The sequence below is a fragment of the Sinocyclocheilus grahami genome, unplaced genomic scaffold (assembly GCF_001515645.1).
Source record: "Sinocyclocheilus grahami isolate Dianchi unplaced genomic scaffold, SAMN03320097.WGS_v1.1 scaffold556.1, whole genome shotgun sequence".
NCBI classification, from domain to species: Eukaryota; Metazoa; Chordata; class Actinopteri; order Cypriniformes; family Cyprinidae; genus Sinocyclocheilus; species Sinocyclocheilus grahami.
Genome location: NW_015505735.1, coordinates 300,096 through 321,099, shown reverse-complemented (window position 1 = coordinate 321,099; position 21,004 = coordinate 300,096). Strand labels below are relative to the sequence as shown.

Genomic DNA, 21,004 nt, shown 5'->3' with positions numbered 1-21,004 from the left:
GTTTTCATATTTAAAGAATTTGCCACTGATTCAAACGTGAGTTTTGAGCAGTGTAGAGTAGCGTTTGTTGTTTGTCATTTCTCCGATCACAAATGCAGACATGGTTTTATGTTTACGTGGCGCGATGCAACACAACGTGTAAAAAGACAGTATAAATCATTATAATCTGTAATTATGTCCCCACTGGATGCAACAAATGCCTCGTTTATAATGGGTTTTAATGTTTTTGTTTAGTTGCTCCGGCCTGACAGGGCATCACAGTATAATGGTAGGGGCGTAACATTTCCGGCACACGCTTGAGGTATTCGGCCAAACACAACGCACTGGATAGCTGGCCAATCAGAGCACACCTCGCTTTTCAGACCGATGAGCTTTGTAAAAATCAAGGCGTTTCAGAAAGGCGGGGCATAGAGGAGAAACAATAATGTACAGTATGTGGAAAATAATGTGTTTTTTTAACCTTAAACCGCATAAACACATTTCATGCCTTCCTGCTTCCAACTCTTGACAAGACTTAAAGATGGACATGGCTCTCGTCCAAAAGCCAATAACCTCAATTTGCACTAAGCAACTCCTCCACGAGTCTCACAAGAGTGGGAGTGGCCTGGAAAATAATTAAAAGTCAATTATAATATTTTAGTATAGAACAGTACTATACAACAGAGATCAGAATCCATACTTGATTTTCTCTGAAATATTGTATATCTCCATCACTCAAAATTTGAAGGAATATTAGCTGTATGTTTGGTTGTATGTTTGACAAAATAACCAAGGCATTTCAACAAAAACCTTTATTTTATGGAAAACACAGAGATCAAAATTAGAGAATAGTAACCACTGAGCACGGAAGAAGATTACAACTGTCAAAAATTAGTAGGAAGTGCTCTTGCTTTGAATGACTTCAGCACATCTGCAGCCGCAGGACATCACTAGTTTCTCACACTGTGCTGGTGTGATCCGGGCCCACTCTTCCACTCTCGTCCATAGTTCGGTAAATGTAGTGGGTTTCTTAGCCATACCTTTGTCACCAAAGATTTTCAGTTGGGTTTAGATCAGGTCTCTGGGCCGGCCATTTCATTATTTCAATGTTCTTAGCTTCAAGGAACTGCTTTATCCGTTTTGCAGTGTGGCGGGGATATTGTCTTGTATGAAAATTGCAGGCTGATTGGCAGATGCTTGTAATGAAGGAACCGCATGCTGCTGAAGGAGGTTCTGATAACATTTGCATTCACTCTGCCATGTATCTGTATAAGAGGCCCAACTTCCTGCTGCAGAAAACATCCCCCAAACCATGACACTTCTTCCTCCATCTTTCACTGGCTTCTTTATGCACTTGGGCTTCAGTCTTTCCCCAGTTTGATGCCAAACAAAATGTTTCCCATCTAACCCAAATAAATTAAACTTGCTCTCATCACTAAAGTGAACTCTGGACCAGTTCTCCTCTCTCCACATAACATGCTCCTTAGCAAAGGTGAGTCTAGTCTTTTGATTCTTTCTGCTAATAAGAGGCTTGGTCATTGCAGAGTGCACTTTCACAGTCTGGCTTCTCTTAAACAAATCCTTAAAGGGTTCGTTCACCCAAAAATTACTCACCCTCATGTTGTTTCAAACCCGTAAGACCTTCGTTCATCTTCGGAACACAAATTAAGATATTTTTGTTGGAATCTGAGAGCTGTCTGACTCTGCATAGACAGCAACGCAACTGAAATGTTCCCAAGTCCAGAAATGTAAGGAGATCGGTAAAATAATCCATGTGACATCAGTGGTTCAACCGCAATTATACGAAGCTACGAGAATACTTATTGTGCCCCCCAAAAAAAAACGACTTTATTCAACAATTCGTCTCCTCCGCATCACCCTGTAAACAGCGTATGCTGTTCTGTGTCAGCTGCGTCATGCAGATATGCTGTTTCCGTTCAGATCAAATCACAACAACGTAGGAAACAGCGTATCCGGCGTGACGCAGCTGACACAGAACAGCATACGCTGGATTTGATTGTTGATGATTTGGCATGATCTTGGATTATTTGGTTCTTTGAAGCTCATCCACAAATTAATTTGAAGAACCAAACTAGCCAGAGAACACTTATCACTATTAGAAGATCTGGCATCTTTCAAATCATCTCACAAGTATTAAGCGAGGTACGAAGAATGGGCCCCTGCTCTGTTTTGTCTGTCGCCGTGTTGTAAGTGTCCTCTTTGCTCCGCAATGCATTTTTCTCTGTATGAGAACATGATGTGTAGTGTGAGAGCAGCATGGCTTGTCGGACATAGCAACAGTAACTAAGGAGGGTGAGTTTTTGCAAAGATAAAGTGTAGTAATGGAACAGTCACGTGATTTCAACATGGCTGCCCCCATGAAGAGACCCACTCCATGTAAAAATAAAACCCCTTTTATTAGGCTACTGATATGCCTATTCTACATTTGTTGTTAATGTACATGCTTTTAAACATTTTGTGTATAAAACTTTTTCATGAGGAAAAAACAACTGAGTGCCCCTTTAAGAACTAGAGTGTGAAATGAAATTCTGAGTGATGCAAAACATGTTACACTAAAATACTGAAAACTAATTGTTGGTGCATGTAGATAAATGAACAAATGCCAAAGAACACATTCATTATCTCTGTAATCTGCATAATGCAGAAATTTCAACTCCCACTACTAATGTTGATTACAGCACCATCATCATCTCCTCACAGTGTGTGCACATTCATGAGAAAGATAAATGGAGAGATGAAGTGGTTTGATTATTAAAATCTCTAATTAAAAGCTGTCACAAAGGCTCACGACTGATGGTTCAGTGAGGAATAAAGTCACTTGCCTGTAAGACCGTTTTGCAAGCCTGCATGGCATCTTTTTAACAGCAGAGGGGACAATTAGGAGGCACGCTCCGGAGGACAGGGCCAAAAACACCTCCACCACAGAGGGGTCAAAGGTTAATGGAGAGGACAAAAATACAACATCTACTGCAGTCATCTCAAAGACAAATCTGTTGAGAAAGTATTTATAAAAAAAAATAAATACAAATTATCTCACAACCTTTGTATGAACATTGGGGCTAGTTGTCACAAAGACTGTATCTTAGTAACTGTAAGGTTTTAAATCCAATTAAGTCCAATTACACAAATGTGTTGTTTTTTTTCCAAAGTAAAATTGCAATGTCATATTTTTGCTATAGCTGTCAGGTAAAGAAGTGAACACATTAAGACCACAATGACACACATTCAGGTAAAAATCAACTATGTAATGAATGCAGATTTCAACTAAAAGTTCAATGTGTTCTTACCTTAGATGTTTAATATTAGGCACAATACACCTGTGTGGGGACCTTCACTATTTTTGGAAGCACTGTTGTTCCGGATGAGTGCAAAACATAAGCCAAACGCTCCCTCTGTTGGATGTATTTGATCATAGCAGAGTTGGACGGCTGATCAGTCGTTTGAATGTTTGCGTCCTGCTCAATTTGTATTTTTATTAAAGTGAGCCTATGTGAGGACAATGTATGTTGGTTATAAAACAATAATATTAATAACAATATATAGCAGACGCGCGCTGCAATCGAACGCGACAGCTGTTTTATTACCATGAGCACGCGCCGCCTCGTGCATCAATTCATGAAGGAATTTTGCGGTCATATCTGAGCGAAAATTACATTTCAGAAATTGCAACGTACAATTCATTCCTAACTAGCCGTTTAGGAGCGCCTGTTTTGCAAACTAGCCAAAACCAATTCGTGAACGAATTTGAGTCGTATGCTTTTTGAACAAGTTCGCAAAGTTCTGAACGACTGGTTCGCGAATCAGACTGAATCGAGTCATTTGTTCGGTCCGAGCGGTTCTCGAGTTAACGACTCACGATCTCATTAATTAACGCCGATTTTTTTTTAGACAACATATTTTGAGTTTAAGGGGTTCAGTGTGGAGGACGGAGGAGCTGAACACGCAGCGCCAACCGATACCTGGACTCTTGATGGCTTGATTGGCTTCAGAGTTGAGACAGAACAACTAATATATTAAAAGAAAATCCTGATTGCATAATAGTAGGTGGCGATATGCGCAAAGATTGCAACTCGCCATAAAACCAAGAAGACAACATTTTTTTTTGTATTGTATGATGTAATTACCAAAGTATATTTATGTTTTAAATTATTTTAATGTGCTGAATCACTGCAACAAGTATATAGGGCACATGCAATTACAAAAAGGAAAAGGAAAGGATGTGATTTGTGGCCAAGTATGGTGACCCATACTTGGAATTTGTGCTCTGCATTTCACCCATCCAAGTTCACATACACAGCAGTGAGAAGTGAACACACACGAAAAACAACCTTAATAAAACCTAATCGAAAAATAAAGCCATTTGTGTCTATAAAATTGCAGAGAACCATGTGGAAACGCAGTTTCAATAACCTCTTTAATGCCTGCAAACTGCTCGAAAGAACCGATTCGTGGAGATGACTCGGACAGCGCATTTGACACATTCGCGCTTTAAGATGACGTTTTCGTGTTGCTTGAAAGAACGTCCAATCACAGCTCGAATTCTTTACTCGGGGAGAAATTTGAAAGTTCATGCGAGCTGCTTGCTGGCTGTAAAATCTCAATTTATGTTGGTCAAATAAATTCGTTTGCAATAGATTTTGTTAATGCAACATGTCTGCAAAACCTTTATATGCAGATCAATTCAAGAGAAATGACGATGCTTTTAGAAACACGATGGAAGCTATTTTTCAAAAGGTACGTAACTTACTGTTACCAGATAAAGTACATGTATTGGCGCATGTCTTACTAAATGTTATGTTTCTAAAAAAACTGTACGTTATTTATAGTATTCTAGTCTAAATGATCCTGGGATAGACGTCTGTCTGAAAACAATGACCTGCAAGACTGGTAGAGGTAGGCTAAAATATCGAAATTAAAGACTGATATCTAAGCATTTCTACTCGCTGGGTGGGTTATTAAAAAAATAAATAATAATAAATAGATATTGTGTTGTTTTTACCTAAACATTAAGATTTGTTTCTGAGTTTGTGCATTATATGACTGCAGGTCCTGTGCCCATTGACAGTGTAGAGGGAGAACGTGAGTTGGAAGCATTAAAGGTGAGAGTCATTGTTGTAAATATAACCCAGAAAATCTAAATTGATTGTATGTTTTCTGAAATATTTAGATTTGGTTTATTTAATAATCATGGGCATAATAAATTATCCCTGTAAATAATATATTGGTGCTCTTCAGTAGGACATAATCATGATAAGTATGAACTGGTAATACACATGTTTGCATTAGCTTTGATCTGAAATATGAATTTGAATTTTTTTCTTTGGCCCAGTTTGTGTAAGTGTGCATAATGATTCTATTGGGATTTGAAATTTCTTTTCTTATATGCAGACTCGAGTTAGAGCAGACATTTCGATGAGGGGTGAGAAACAAATTGTGATTTTGGGTGATTTCTATCAGTTGTTTTGAGTTTAATGCCATTAATCCTAATTTCTCATGTTTAATCTATTTTATCTTTTTATGTTCAATCTTTTTATATGTATTTTATAGAGTTCGAGGACCAGGAGAATGATCAGGTAGTAAAAAGAAAATTATAGATAAAAAAAAAAAACACAAAAAGTAAAAAGTTTTTTTTTTATTATTTATTTTACTTATTTTGTTATTCCCACCAGTTTCAGATGGATGTGTCAGGGGTCACTGAGGATGATCTTAATGGCTCAGGTCAAAAGGAAAAGAGTGAAAATCTGTGTAAGCAATGAGTATATAACACTTATATGTATATATAAAACAAACAAGTAACCTTGCACTTTAGCACAAAATAAACATTTCAGTTAGTATTTCTGTTATTTACAGTCAAATATTTATGAACTACACACTGTATGCTCTTACATTTATTTATTGAAGAAATACAAAATTAGGTTTAGAGCTGCCATCAAAATCATGTCTCAATTATAATCTTCTAGGGCACAGAGGTGAATCATTCCAGCTCTCTATGAATCTGAATAACACATCTCCTGATTCTCTGTGGGGTGAGCCATCTCAGCCTGAGGAAGAGGATGAAGAACTGGAGAAAACACTGAGCAGCCATGGCAGTACCCTCCTGGATGTCTATCCCAGCATGCTCAACCAGATCGGCGAGGCATACAGGCGACAGCACGTGACTGATACAGCGAGGGCCGTGGTGCAGAAGTACCGCCACAAACACTGGCAAGCCGGCCCGTCGCATCGCAATGCATCCTTTAAGAACAGACACAACTGCACTCTGAACAAAACAACAGAGATCTCATTTAACAGTCAAAGTCCAGTTCAAAGAAACATTAGCAACTGTTTCAAGAGCAGTTACAAACTTAAACATTTGCTCAAGAACAAACCAAGGTCTTCGCCACTCAAACATTCATCCTATGAGGCCAGTGCCTGTTTTTACTCACCCAGGAGGAACAGCGTGGATGTAAGCGGTGTGACGGATGAGTGTCCATGGACTGATTTGCGTTTAACCAGTAAACCTGCGCGTGTGATTGACTTCTCCACACCTGCATATTCTGGTTCCCCCTCATATAGTGACCAATCTCCAGATCTGGACCAAACCTATGATGTTGGACCAACATTTCATGCTATTCCAGCCTCATCGGTTCTTACGTCTCCACGACAAAGCAGAGCAGATCTGTCTCTTATTGACCAGAGAGGAATATCAGTCACCTCCCAACCTTCCTCATTGGACAAAGACTGTTTCAGGGACTGCCTTCACTCCCCAGTCCCCTCCCCTCACCGTGGTCTCATTGGTGTTTTATCTACTAGTGGGAAAAGTAGCTTCAGACCCGGTGTGCTGAACATTGAAAGACAATTAAACTCAACAGCAAGTCCAAAGCGAAGGTCTCCTGTCCACCATCTGTCCCATTCTGAGGTCCTCCGATCTCCTTATGGTGCCAAACAGGTGCCGTTGTCATCACCGCGGTGGTCTGTTTACGACCACCCTGACCGAAGCTTATCCAAAGTGGAGAAATGCCATTTTACTCCATCCAACCGTCAACGCTCTCTTTCTGGCCCCCAGTCCACTTACTCATTCAGCGAACCGCAGATTGATGCTGAGTTCAGAAAGCTGTATCACCACTTCATCTGTCGTGGAACATCATTGCCGTGTCCTTCCTCCCACTGTCACCTGTGTGAGAGACACATGAAGGAGACGTCCCGAAGCCCCAGCTTTTCCTCCTCCAGCATGTCTGCTCTCGCTCTGACACCCCTGAGAGCCAAGCTCAAGAAACGCCGCCGTCAGCCCGAAGTGGAAGAGTCACTCCGATTCAAACGCTTCAGAGAGAGTCGTTCTCCACTTAAACATCTCCAGCTGAGAGACAGCTATATGACCCCTGGCATGTCAGAACATTCTGAAGACAAACACACCTGGGATAGAGCCGTCCTGCTGCAGTGCCCCAGTCCACGATTCCTCAGGGGCACTGGAAACCTCAGAAGAATCAGGGAGGCTAAATTAAATTTGTCTTGGGTAAAAGCATAATCGATATGACTTATGTATTTTATATATATATATATATATATATATATATATATATATATATACAGTTGTAGTTGTTTTAGTATTATTTATTATTATTTTGAATTGCCATTTAGTCATTTTTGTACTTCAACTTAAATTTAAATTATCAACTTAAACTTAAATTTCAGTTACTTGCCAAGGCAACATTTCTAATATCCGTTCAAGGTTTTGATCTAATATTTTATATAGTATTTCAGTTAACAAAAATAATTTTTAATAGTTTAACAATAACAAGAGTAAATCATTGGTTTCTCCACTTCCTTTGCAGAGAGATGCCCCAAGCAGAGTCCATACAGTGGAGGGTTTGTAGTCACATTTTAATGTCTAAAAATACTCGCTCTACATTCTGGCCTCTGTATCTTGCTTACAGATATTACAAAACGTTAACTAATCAATATTTTATTTCAACAGCTGTATCACCCATGAGACCGTTAAATCAGGGTACCTCCCCACTCTCTCTTAGGTAATTTCTGCACGAAATACTGTTAATTTCTCACAGCCTTAATTTTAACTAGTCCATATATGACTTTTTCTAGGGATGTACCAATATTACAATTCTGTCTAATATAGTTTTCATAAATAAGATATAAAAATAAATTGAACCAAAATTAACTTTAAGTGCTATAAATAGTGAATTAGTGAAAATCTCCAAAATTGGCCAAGAACCAACATGGTAATAATATATTGTGCATTCCTGAAACATTAAGATTTTTGTGTTTTGTTTTTTGAGAATGATCAGATATTATTTTAGTCTTTAACATGGTGATGAAGTATCTGTTTTCTTCAGTCTCTCCAGGAGGCGACTGCAGTATGGTCTTCTGCAGTGATGTGCTTTCCTGTGGGAGTCCCACAGCCTGCATTTCCCCTTGTGGGATAAACACAGCATGTATTGTGAAGTTCCCCCTAGTGATAAAGCATGGGATGACATCCATGTGTAGACATAGTGCTTAAAATTCAGTAGTCCCGTTTTCTTTTTTGAAATATTATGTACCTGTAAATGCAGCTGTTTGTTACAATGTTATCAATTTTAATAGAACCCAGTATTGTTTTTTTAACCAAGTGTCCAATTACATGTGCATTGATGAATGGTATGTTTGTCTATAAATAATTCAAATGTTTTGTTTCAACAAACGTTTTAATAAACAAATATGTGCATTTCACATACTGAGTTTCATTTTTGTGCATTTTTGAGGACTAACAGAAAAGCAAAACAATTGGTTTTCTTAAGAAGCATGACTTCTAAAGCTCACATTGATTCAAAAGTAAGAAATGTCCAGACGCTTACACGTTTTAATAAACAAATATGTGCATTTCACATACTGAGTTTCATTTTGTGCATTTTTGAGGACTAACAGAAAAGCAAAACAATTGGTTTTCTTAAGAAGCATGACTTCTAAAGCTCACATTGATTCAAAAGTAAGAAATGTCCAGACGCTTACGTGGATACTGAAACGGATCGTTTAAACGTTTTGATATTTGCAAGATGTAGTGATTTTACTAGACAAGAATCTTGACCAAAGTAGTGGTTTAAAATCTGACAGCAACAGGAATGCTATTAATGCAACTCCTAAAGGAATGTTTGAGAATAGGAAAAATAGAATGTTTTATTTTAATTCACACAGTATTTTGCCTTCCTTTTATGACATTTACAAATGCTACAAATGTTAAAGCAGCACCACAGTTTTAATTCTGGTTTTAGTCATTAACAAAAGGTATCAAAAGACACAAACTATTCTAATACAGAAATGAATAGACATTTATGTGAATAGCAGTTTGGAGGGCTGAAATTCACCACTCCAGCTCCACTGGGTATTTTCCTGTGAGGCAGGCTGTACAATGACCAAATCTACTAGACTTAGTGCTGATCCTCTCATCTTTCCCATGTGACTCTATCCCACCTTGAACAGCAGATACCAGGCCTTCAACTGACAGATAACGGACACTTGTAGCACCTGTTCAAAGCGAAGGAAAAACAAACAATGAAACCACATAATTATAAATGACATTTTTCTGTTTTCAGATGGGAAGTGTTTTTATACTTTTCATAATTTGTGTATTCATTACAAAACCTTAGCAATTAAACAAATCTCTGCTCCTGACTTACCAATATAACCCGCTATATCCTCAAACTCTGGTTTGTTAGCAATTAGCTCCTCTTTGGTAGGAATGTTAATGCCCATGTAGCATGGGAACCGGAGTGGAGGTGATGCAACTCGAATGTGGACCTGTGATGTGTCATGTGACATGACAAAGACACTGTGTCGTGAAACTAGACCAAAGCAGCCAACATAGAGTACTGATTCAAATATATTTTTACCTCTGTTGCACCTGCTTCCTTCAGCAGTTTAATAATAGGGGAGATGGTGTTGCCCCTCACAATCGAATCATCGATAAGCACCACTCGTTTGCCAGCAAAGTTATCAGTTAACGCCCCAAACTTCTTGGCAACTCCAAGCTGACGTAGGCGAGTGTTTGGTTGAATGAACGTTCTGCCCACGTAGCGGTTCTTACACAGCACCTCTACATATGGAAGGCCAGACTGTGAAAGAGACAGAATGTAACACTTTGTAATGGCTCAATGAAAACAATAAAGCATTATGACAGATGTGTACAGCATCCTTATTACTCACTTGTTGTGCGTATCCTAATGCTGCAGGTGTGGCTGATTCTGGAACAGTGCTCACTACATCAGCATCAGTGGGAGCCTCAATGGCCAACTGCTGTCCACAGCGCTGCCTCACTGTATATACCATCTGGCCTGTAACACCAAAGAAAATACCACTTATTTCACCTAGTACTACATAATTATATAATAAAAACTCTTTATATAATACAAAATAATATATACTACCGTTCCAAATTTGTGTCCACTATGATTGTTTTTTGAAAGAACTGTTTCTTAATAATACAGTAGTTGTTTAAAATAGGAATCTTAGAAATGCTTACTGTCTTGACTCACTTTTGAGCGGTTTAAAGGGTTAATTCACTGGGGGGGGGGGGGTGATAATAGGTGACTAGAGAAACGAGCAAAAGACCTGTGGTGTTCCCTTTTGCGAAAAAGGTATAGAAACTTCAACACCCATAATGCACTGTGTTTGATCAGACTGACTGTGAGCTGGGATACAAACATGTAGAAGCATGATCTGCAATTTTAACAAAATGCATCATAGGATGGACTTTAACTGAAAAACAAATGGGAAGATCTGAGCGCAGGTAACATGGAGAAAGTGTACACATTGTTTATTTACATATACTACCAACATCTGTGACAATACAAGGTGGTTGAAAATCTTACTAACCCCAATCATTTGGTTTAACCCAAACATTACTGTTACATCTCAATCTTTCCTTTCACTCAAAACATAAGAATGATATTAAATATTATGAACTTACCTTCAAATATGGAGTCTGGCCTGGCAAAGTAAACATACTCAAATATGCAGAATGCAGGAGGGTCTCCCTCTGGCCGTGGGACAACACTCAGGCTCTTCACTCCATTTTTAGAGATCTGGATGATCTCTCCGGGCTGTACTTCACGATAATACCTGACAACAGAAAAATTAAAACACATACACAATAAACAAACTAGATTATAAAACATGCAGCAGCTACTGCGTGCGGGCTTAGGGATGGAAACCCCTTTAAAGAAATGTATAGATAGCCAAAAAGAGTAATCAAAGCGTTTCTGTTAGAATGATGTGAACATACTTTGCTCCAATGGACTGGAAGCTGCAGGACTCAGAAGAGACCACCCAGCCTTCTGTGTCTGTTTCTCCAGCACCTACATAATTAAACAACAAGTTTAGCACCATTCTAGACCTAAGGGTACAGCACAGACAGGCCACATGCACCCCTTCAGACTTTATTTTGCATCCTGTGACATGCACAATCATGAATATATACATATTCCTATAAACAGCCCCCAAAAGTCATGGAGAAAAACAATTAAGCTACTAAATTTTGCATACTAAAAATGAAAGCTCAACAGTCACACTCCATAACATTTTAATCTAAATCCCTGACACTATATAATTAGCCCTTTGCATCTGTTGTAGTTTGATTGTGTCCATCCTGTCTTCAGAAGTTGATTGCCAGTTGTAGCATGTTGTACCTCGTAGTTGAGTGTGAGAGCTATTCACAGATAATAAATGTTATTTACTATTATTATTACTAAAATTAATTAAACAATAAGAAATATTTGCCATAAGAATTTTTAATACAATAATAATAATAATAATAATAATAATGAATTATTTTATTTTACAGTATAACTATAAAACTACTAATATTTATATAATACTAATATTTATAGCCCTTACAGGGATAGTTCATTCAAAAATGAAAATTTGATGTTTATCTGCTTACCCCCAGGGCATCCAAGATGTAGGTGACTTTGTTTCTTCAGTAGAACACATATGATGATTTTTAACTTTAACCGTTAAAATCATGTAAAATATTACCTCTGATACACCACTATGTCCAACTGTCTTTGGGCGCGCGCACGGCATCCGGGGCGTGAGGCGTGTACGCGCTCTGGCGTAGTTTATGTTAATGGGTGTGTTGATATCCAGCCGAAGAGCAATCAACCATAACTTCAGGCGAGCAGGCTCAGAAGTTGGGAATACGTGGAAGTCACCACTCCCGAATGAGTTCGCGCGAGAGAACGTAATCTTTTAGTAAACCGATCGTTTCGTGTCTTAGGAAATCAGTGTGTCGTCACGAGCCACAGGGCTTAATTTGGATTTGTCTGTGCATGTTTTTTTTACTCTCATAGATTTTGTTACCATTGCCATGCATTATACTGATAGACTGCAACGGTTAAAGTTAAAAATCATCATATGTGTTCTACTGAAGAAACAAAGTCACCTACATCTTGGATGCCCTGGGGGTAAGCAGATAAACATAATATTTTCATTTTTGGGTGAACTATCCCTTTAACAGCACTTAAAGCATCTCTTTTGTTGACATCAAATATAGGAAGTTTGCTGTCGCATGTTATGTTCCCAAATAAGTGACCAAAACTCATGGCAGATGCGGAGATGCATTCACCTCAAACCCTTCCCCTCACTGCTGAATCACACACCTGAGCTGTGCAGTTTGGAGATGGGCACTAGACGTCCAATAGAAAGAGGCCTGTTTCCATAGGGGTCTCTCACTGCATAGATCACATCTTTATACATCACTAGCAGTGAGTACGAAGTAGGCGTCTCAGTCATCAGGTTCTTTATACTGAGAAAAAGAAACCATACAAACACATAAAAATGAAGACTGCAGAAATGGACTTCACTTTGCAATCAGTAATACTGATAGGGTTTAACAAGTGGTGACCCAATCAGATGTTGGGATGGGGAAGGACATGCACAACTTACCGAGCCACCCAATCAGGAGTGTCTTGCTCCTCCATGGGTGGAGTCAAAGCTAGGAGCTGGGTAATAAGTTCACTGTCTGAGCTGGTGGAGAGGCCAACGCCATGGCGCATAACCTACAACACACAAATACTTTATATCGAATAGAAAAAACCTCCTCCCTTCTCCTGAAACTGTATGCAGAGTCTCATGTAATCCTTAAGTATCAAAACCCACCTTCTTGCGCAGTGCGGAGGCATTGACCAGTTCCCCATTGTGTGCTACTGCAATCTTGCCATGCAGTGTGTCTACCACAAAAGGCTGGCAGTTCTGCAGCTCTGAGATGCCCGTGGTGGAGTAACGCGTGTGTCCGATGCCTAGGTTACCATTGCGCAGTTTCAGCAAATCCTCCGCTTTAAAAGCTGTATTCACTAAACCCATGCCCTGTGAGAAGCAATTATGTCAGGCATGTCTAATCTTGCATTCATTGCTTTATGTTGAAATGTGTTGGCCCATGGGACAGGAACAAATCATGTTTTAAGTGAGAAGCAGATGCTGTATGCATTGAAATGCTGTGTTATTCCTACATTACCTTTAGGGTGGTGTATGTTGGTGGGTTTGTTCCAGTACTCATGACAATTCCAGCACTCTCCTGACCCCTATTGAACAAAGAGTATTCTAAAAGAGTTTTTGTTTTCACATTAAAGATCTACAATAAATTATGCAAATTTAGCAATTGTCTTATACATACTTACACAGACATACCAATCAAAAATGTGGTGTCAATTAGTTTATTCAGCAGGGACACATTAAAATGCTAAAAAATTACAGTAAAGACATTTATAATGATACAAAATATTTCATTCAGAAAAATGCTGATCTTTTTCTCTTCATCAAAGAATCCTGAAAAATTGTTTGTAATGGTTGTAATGGCTGCTGAAAATTCAGCTTTGCCGTCACAGGAATAAACCACATTTCAAAATATGCATATAGTCAAATAGAAAACAGTTATTTTAAATAGTTTTTCTTTTTCATAGACATTAAAGACATTTGGAAAAGTAGTGAATACTGACACCTGGAGGAGGCATTACACAAAAGTTTTCAGTTACTGATAACATTGTAGGAATGATCTATTTACAATCAGGCATGATTAATTTAGTGTTCATACCAAAAATATAGAGGTCATGTGATCTGAACAAAGAAATAAAAAGGCTTTTATTACGCTTCTAATATGGCTTAATTCTTCATCTCATGTGAGTGTACATGATTTTTATTAACTTCTTGATGTGCTAAACTTTTCTTTGAATAAAGGAATGTACCTTTAATAATAATAATAAAAAGTGCATATATTGAGACACACTGATGGTGTTTGTTGAAGAAGTGATATTGCATGTGGTAATCCATTAGAAAACATGTCTTTGCAAGACTAGAGTCTGAATAGAGAATGTGTCCCTCCCATTCTTTCCTGATATTTTAAACCAACAAAATCAAAATCAAGCCAAATCTGTTTCTATGAGTGAATGACTGCACAGCGTGTGACTAAAGCAGATCAAACTGGTTTATGTGAAGCGTTAGCCAGAGAATGACAATGAGAAAGAGGGGGAAGGGGAACTAGAGAGAGAGAGAGAGAGAGAGAGAGAGAGAGAGAGAGAGTGAGTGTGAGTATGAGAGAAAAGGAGACGGAAAGCATAGGCAGTTCATCCCAAAGATGTGACAGAATAAACATAGAAGACATTCAAAATAGACATGTTAGCACAGCCAAATGCCTCTGAGCCTATTCCACATGTCTTATTGAGTAAAGATCGACGCAGCAAGTGCAGCTCATTCGCCAAGCCACTTCTCACATTTCTTCCCTGGCCCTCCCCCGCAGCACACAGAGAGAGAGAGAGAGAGAGAGAGAGAGTGTGAGTGAGTGAGTGAGTGTGAGTATGAGAGAAAAGGAGACGGAAAGCATAGGCAGTTCATCCCAAAGATGTGACAGAATAAACATAGAAGACATTCAAAATAGACATGTTAGCACAGCCAAATGCCTCTGAGCCTCTTCCACATGTCTTATTGAGTAAAGATCGACGCAGCAAGTGCAGCTCATTCGCCAAGCCACTTCTCACATTTCTTCCCTGGCCCTCCCCCGCAGCACACAGCTTAAGCCAGTCATGTGGCTGTTCTCTGTCACGTGGCTGTTCCTAACTGGCTCAGTCGTCTGGTTGCCTTGGACACTGAGCTTAAAGTCAACAGGGAGGGGGAGCAGAGAGGATAAAGGCAGAGGCGAACAAACAGAAGCCATTTCTAGGCAAGCTTAGAAACATGGAGCCTGAAACAGACCAACAAAGGCATGCTGGGGAGGACAAGAGGCAGAGGGACACAGCTGGACACTGGAGAGGGGAGGAAGTGAAAGCACTACTTTCCGTGTGGAGGGAGAGACAAGCCTGGGAAGAGGAAGAAAGCAGGGCCAAGTATGAGGCCATCTCAAGCCGTTTGAGAGAGCTTGGGGTGTGTAGAGACTGGATTGACTGTAAGGCCCAGAGTAGGAGCATGGCTCTTCCAGACTGGAGGCCTACGCAGACCATCTACAAACACTCTTCTGCAGATAGCAGGCCGCCGACCCAAAGGCCTTACATGACAGATGAAGAACCGACGGCTGCCAGAAGAGAGGAGCCTGCTTCACTGCCAGGTCTTCAGGAAGGTAACACTCACATGATAACAAAGCTACAATCAGGAAAGCACAACATTTTTGTATGAAGCATTCGAGTTACAATTGGATATTTGCTCTTTTTTTTATATATATATTTTATATGTAGCTTGCATAATTAAATAATTACATAAATAATATATAATTAAATAATAAAAAATTTTTTTTACTGGCATTCTACAACAATTTTTAAAATGTCTTATACAACAGTGGTTCTCAATCAGGGGCCTGGGCCCACTATGGGGCCTCAAAATGACTTAAAACGATTTAAAATAAGACAAAAACAAGCATTAAATTGCCAAAACAACTAAAAAAGCCTTAGGCTAATCCTCCTCCCCCTCCCCTTCAACGACTTCTTTTGAAAAACAGGACTTCCATAGTCTTGAAAAACTGGTCTTACTCCATATATCTTACTCCATGAGCATTTTTTAATGAATACATTTTTCTAGTCACGCCAAGCACTAAAATAATTTAGCAGGCAAAAATTGTGAGTAAAAAACAAACAAACAAACAAAAAAACATCCTTAATCCTTCACAAACAACTGGAAAAGTCATGTGGCCAAATTTTGTTGTGGACTAGGAGGGCCTTGTAGTCGAAAAGTCTGAAAACCAAACAAAAACCTGGTGGAATTTAAAAACCCACCTGGTTTGTGTATAAATCCAGCCCCATTATTTATACAAAATTTTCATCTAGCTAATCTTGCCAAACCTGTTTACTAGCGAGAACCAATTTACTTCTAGGGCTGGAAGGAGGGAGGCACTGGTCTGACAAGGAGGTTCGGGCTCTCCTTACTGTTTGGGCCGACAAGGAGGTTCACAAGCAGCTCCAACGCTCCCACAGAAACAAGACCATCTTCCAGGAGATGGCCCGTCGGCTGGAGCGCCAACATGGTGTGGTACGAGACTGGAGACAGTGCCGCACCAAATACAAGAACATGAAATATGACTACAAAGTCAGCAAGAGTCAAGGTCGGCCGATAAGGTTTTTTGCTGAGCTTAATGCTATAATGCAGGGCAAAGACATTGAGGATGGATTTGATGAGGACGAGTCATCTAGGAACATACCAGACAGGGACCAGTTGGCCATGAGGCGTGAACCTGTCGAAGGACAGGTTATCAAGATCGATGACGGTAAGATTTGTGATATTAATTACCACAAAACAGTGATGGTTCAAGTTCGCCATCAAGTTCACCATCTGCAACTTTATTCCTTTCTTTAAGATGAAAGCCTGGCAGAGATGCAAACAATAATGAATGCCGCCACTCATCCACTGATTGCAAGAGAGATAGGTGAGTTCTGATATAAACAGAAATGTTAAATGTTGTTTCAACATCTTCAACATTAAAAAAAAACTCTAAAAACCAATTTCTTCCTCAGCAACAACAGCAGCAGCCGCAAACGAGATGAACATAATCACAGTGCACGACTCGGGCAGAAACTGGAGTGAGGAAGAGGTGGCCGCACTGCTTCAGATCTGGGCCGAAGAAGGCATTCAGCGACAGCTACAGGGCTCAACCAGAAACAAAGACATATTCGTGCAGATTTCACGAAGGCTTCTTCAGCAGGGCGTGGAAAGGGACTGGAAACAGTGTCGCACCAAGTACAAAAACCTGAAGTACCTCTACCGCTCTCTGCAGAGAGGAAAAGCAGATATCGGGGATCCTCGCCGTGTCATGAGATTTTACGAACAGCTGGATGCACTTTTGTCCAAGCCTCCTAGAAGTCGCCTGACCTACGCCAAGTTTTCCGACACAAATAATTTACTGAGGAACTCTAGGATGTTCACTCCACCAGCATTTGAGGAGCACTCAATGTCTGGACTTCCACAGGAGGACAATGACATTGTTGCGGTTAGATATGACCAGTCACCCATGGATGAGGCCGCTTTGAGATCTCCTGCCATTTCTGCAAGGGTCTTTCAGAACCAAGTTGACACCGAAGGCATTTTAACAAGACCAGAGGAAGTGTCAAATGTTGAATATGGGATGCCTGAAATGAATGCCACGATAGTGAGGTCAACTGGCAGCCCTCAGATAGAATATGAACAGCATGAATCCACTGACTCCATCACTGGTGTTATGCTGTACAGAAGGAACCCAGGTAATAAAAGTATTGTACCAGTGGTTCTCAACTGGTTTCGCATCAGATTTGACATTAGATATGTGGTGGCCCAAAGCATGACCAAATTAGTTTATCATATAAATGTAAACTAAATGAAATTAAGTGGAATACAAGATTTAAAAATTAAACAAACACTTAACATATATATATATATATATATTTTAATATATATTTTTAAGACAATAACACACTGATTCAATTCTTGAATCCAGATTTATTGTAGTCTCAATCATATTTTATTTTAACTGGCAATGTTTTGTTCATTGTTTTTGAAAATGAGGGCATGTTTGAGGATGATGCAACCAGTGATGTAGCATGTTCTGACAGATGAATTCGTAAAATAACAGTTTGATCAAACACAAAGCCATTGACGTCAGCAACACAAGATATGGGAAGTATCTCCCTCCCTTAAACAGAAAGACCTTTACTAATTATAGAAAGTAGCATTTTATTATTTGCACTTAGTATTGTTCCTTCCTCTGCTGGTAGCAACGGTATCAGACCTTTTTTTTTTTGCTCACGGCCCACCAGTTAAGAACCACTGACTTATGATCCTTTTTAATTAAATGTTTTGTCTCAATATGTGTGCATTTGCAATGTAGACAGCAGCGACCTATCATACACAAGGGGAGAGCATGCGGCGGCTACCAAAGGAAGAAAGAGGAAAGCTGCAGATGAAGGTTTTTCATTATTTTCTCCTCATTACAGAGACATACTCAAATTTGTAATGAGCAGTGAGAGTCAGTTGTGAGTTGATCTTGTGACTTCAGTTTGACTAATAGGATTAAGACAGGAATAAGAACACATTGATAGGAAACATGGACAGCATTTCATAGCTGTGATTTAATTGACAGACAATTCATCAGTGGCAAACAATCCTGAACTATTTCGCCATCTGAAAGTCAAAGAAAAAAAGAAAATATATTGATTACTGATATAATACATTAATTATAAAATTCAGTCAGTATTAGATTCTTTGACAAAAGTAGCATATTAAGAAATTGTCAGTGAACAAAGACGTTCTTTGACCCATATAACACTTTATCTTATGTTTTAGGGGATCGTTTGCTTTGTAAACAATTTCATCAGAGCACTGATGATGGAGAAAGCAGCACAGATTGGTCTGAGAATATAGACTTCCAATGCAAAGAAGAGGAGGATCCATACATTCCGATCATGGAGATCACCTCTGTCTGTTCAATGGCATCTAATGCACTCACGTCTGAACAATCGGTGAGACGGCAGGACAATGGAAGTCTATTGATCTGTCATTCAACTGCATAGCTGCAGGGTATTGCAAACCATTATTGCATACTAGTTTTTTTTTTTTTTTAACTATGAGCTACATCAGCATTCGTAAAACCGTTATAACATTAAAAAACAGATTAGGCCATTGTAAAGTTGTACCAGTGAATTATGCATGTTCATAATTTCAGTATTGTCATTTAGGGAAGATTTTTTTTACCACATGCTGGGAAAAATAAAATTAACACAGCCTCAGATTATTTGCTGGTCTTAGCTGGAATAAACTGGTCTTTCAGCTCGACCAGCTGAAAACTGGCCAAAACCCCTCAAATATCAGCCTGACTAGACTGGGAGAACAGCTAAAACCAGCTTCGATGAAGCATTTATTCCCCAGGATGGATATATAAAGCATATAGGAAATAATGTATCCTAAATGCTTTAAAAATCCAAAAGAACAATATAAATATATACTTAAAAAAGAAACATCTATTTAAATGTAGTACAGTAACTTACGATCTGTTAATAATTATAGAATATGATGATTAAGAAAAAGCTTATTGAATAGGGGTTACCTAGATTGACTGGGGTCGGGGGTTGGTGGTCCTTATGTCTAAACAGGCTGAAACAAACCTGATTTAAACACTACTTAATTGTTCAGTCCCTAGGAGTGATGCAAATTAGGTCAAATAGATTCCTGCTGAAAAACCATCAGTCTAAGATCTGCGCGACCTCCAGTTGTGTTGGCCATTCCCCCGCCGCCACACAGCCGAACACCCCGCATTCCTCCCCAATGCCCGACTCCTCAAACTCCATGTCCTCCTCTCTGAGGCGAGCACAATGGGGTTGTAGTGTAAGCGTGTATTTCCACGCTGGCTGGAGTCACTCGAAGCACGTGTTTCGCCACGCAGCGGAACATGCGGCAGAGGATCTGGCAACACAAGTGCTCAAATTAATAAAAACGCCAGCTTTGAAGCCCAGGTTAGAGAAGATGAAAATATATAAAAGTTTTTTTGGGGAAAAAGGCCCGTTTTGTCCAATCAGTAACATAAAACGTACAAAGTCTGGTGGATAAATGGTGACGAATGCGATCATGTCTTGCGCAACGCGCCCTAACTTCAATGTAGTTTCAAATATTCAGGATGTTTGCTTCAGTTCTAAATAATATAAATAGATAAGTCTTTTGTCTGTTAAAGTATGCAGATTAAGATTTTGCCCACGTGATGAAGATGGCACTACTCTGATTGGTTTTTATGAATCGGCAGAGTGTCGCGACGCGTTGCTGTCCTGAAAGTAAATGAGCCGAGTCTCCTCCTCGACATACTTTATATTGTCCTTCCTCTGAAGTACAAGTAGTTATTGAAACGTTTGCTTTCAACCCAGCAACACAGAATAATCAAGTTTCTAATCATTTTTTCAGGAAAAACGAAGCTCAACAATAATGGCGAACGCAACAGGTAATAAGTTTGGTTTTATTTGTCTGCTTGATTATTTCTCTGTTCACCGTGTTTTACCGCTGTGCAGTTGCGCAGTGAATACAATTAATGCACCCATATGGCATGAGTTAATACTTCAGTTCTTTTGTCAAACAGAATCAGTAATATGGTAGTATAAGTATTTTAAGCCAAGCTAAATCAGAATATGGGTCAATGTCAAGTCTTTAATAATAAATTAGAAAGGTTTTACAATCTAGTTCAAATCACGCGGCAAGTTTGCTAAATGTAGTCTTTTGTTTGTTTATTAGAAATTCTAATAAAATTATGTAATGTCTCTAAAAAAATAATGTGGTGGGTGTATCCATCAAGAAGAAATTACTAAAATAAAATTATTTTCTTTAAAAAAAAAAACTTTTTACGAAGTAACCATTTTCCTCAACGCAACATATCTTTTCATAATAAGATCAAATATGTGACATTTAAAAATAAATAAATTGATAAAAATGAAATAACATTGCCAAGCCATCATGAGGATCTTAAAGAGAACCTCTTGTTTTATGTTTTTCTGAAAAATGGCTTCCCTCATGTCGCTTATGCCATACTGATTTAGATTTTTTTTTTATATAT

The 21,004-nt window shown here is 39.0% G+C and overlaps 3 protein-coding genes and 1 pseudogene across 3 annotated transcripts in view; 2 read left to right on the top strand and 2 right to left on the bottom strand.

Moving 5' to 3' along the window:
• The window catches only part of LOC107556120 (acyl-CoA synthetase family member 4-like), a 10,592-nt pseudogene extending 6,728 nt beyond the window's left edge, over window positions 1-3,864 (bottom strand).
• Window positions 3,865-4,534: 670 nt separating this feature from the next.
• On the top strand, window positions 4,535-8,639 carry LOC107556154 (uncharacterized). Its single transcript, XM_016239198.1, has 10 exons — window positions 4,535-4,734; window positions 4,827-4,893; window positions 5,047-5,099; window positions 5,389-5,419; window positions 5,548-5,573; window positions 5,670-5,745; window positions 5,961-7,492; window positions 7,812-7,845; window positions 7,955-8,006; window positions 8,331-8,639. Exons 1-10 carry the CDS (start codon window positions 4,651-4,653, stop codon window positions 8,368-8,370), a joined length of 1,995 nt encoding a protein of 664 aa, XP_016094684.1. The 5' UTR covers window positions 4,535-4,650; the 3' UTR covers window positions 8,371-8,639.
• A 222-nt stretch (window positions 8,640-8,861) lies between these two features.
• ppat (phosphoribosyl pyrophosphate amidotransferase) overlaps window positions 8,862-21,004 on the bottom strand; it is a 20,223-nt gene continuing 8,080 nt past the window's right edge. Inside the window, exons 2-11 of the mRNA XM_016239200.1 lie at window positions 13,481-13,547; window positions 13,126-13,332; window positions 12,913-13,025; window positions 12,627-12,772; window positions 11,252-11,324; window positions 10,937-11,088; window positions 10,174-10,301; window positions 9,861-10,082; window positions 9,648-9,768; window positions 8,862-9,495 (exon numbers count right to left, since the gene is read on the bottom strand). Coding sequence (XP_016094686.1) covers window positions 9,332-9,495; window positions 9,648-9,768; window positions 9,861-10,082; window positions 10,174-10,301; window positions 10,937-11,088; window positions 11,252-11,324; window positions 12,627-12,772; window positions 12,913-13,025; window positions 13,126-13,332; window positions 13,481-13,547 — 1,393 coding nt within the window. The 3' untranslated portion in view covers window positions 8,862-9,331. The remainder of the gene's footprint in view (window positions 9,496-9,647; window positions 9,769-9,860; window positions 10,083-10,173; window positions 10,302-10,936; window positions 11,089-11,251; window positions 11,325-12,626; window positions 12,773-12,912; window positions 13,026-13,125; window positions 13,333-13,480; window positions 13,548-21,004) is intronic.
• Window positions 14,785-20,398, top strand: LOC107556155 (zinc finger and SCAN domain-containing protein 20-like). The gene is made up of 7 exons (XM_016239199.1): window positions 14,785-15,571; window positions 16,319-16,708; window positions 16,799-16,867; window positions 16,956-17,678; window positions 18,302-18,379; window positions 18,757-18,990; window positions 20,362-20,398. Exons 1-6 carry the CDS (start codon window positions 15,193-15,195, stop codon window positions 18,981-18,983), a joined length of 1,866 nt encoding a protein of 621 aa, XP_016094685.1. The 5' UTR covers window positions 14,785-15,192; the 3' UTR covers window positions 18,984-18,990; window positions 20,362-20,398.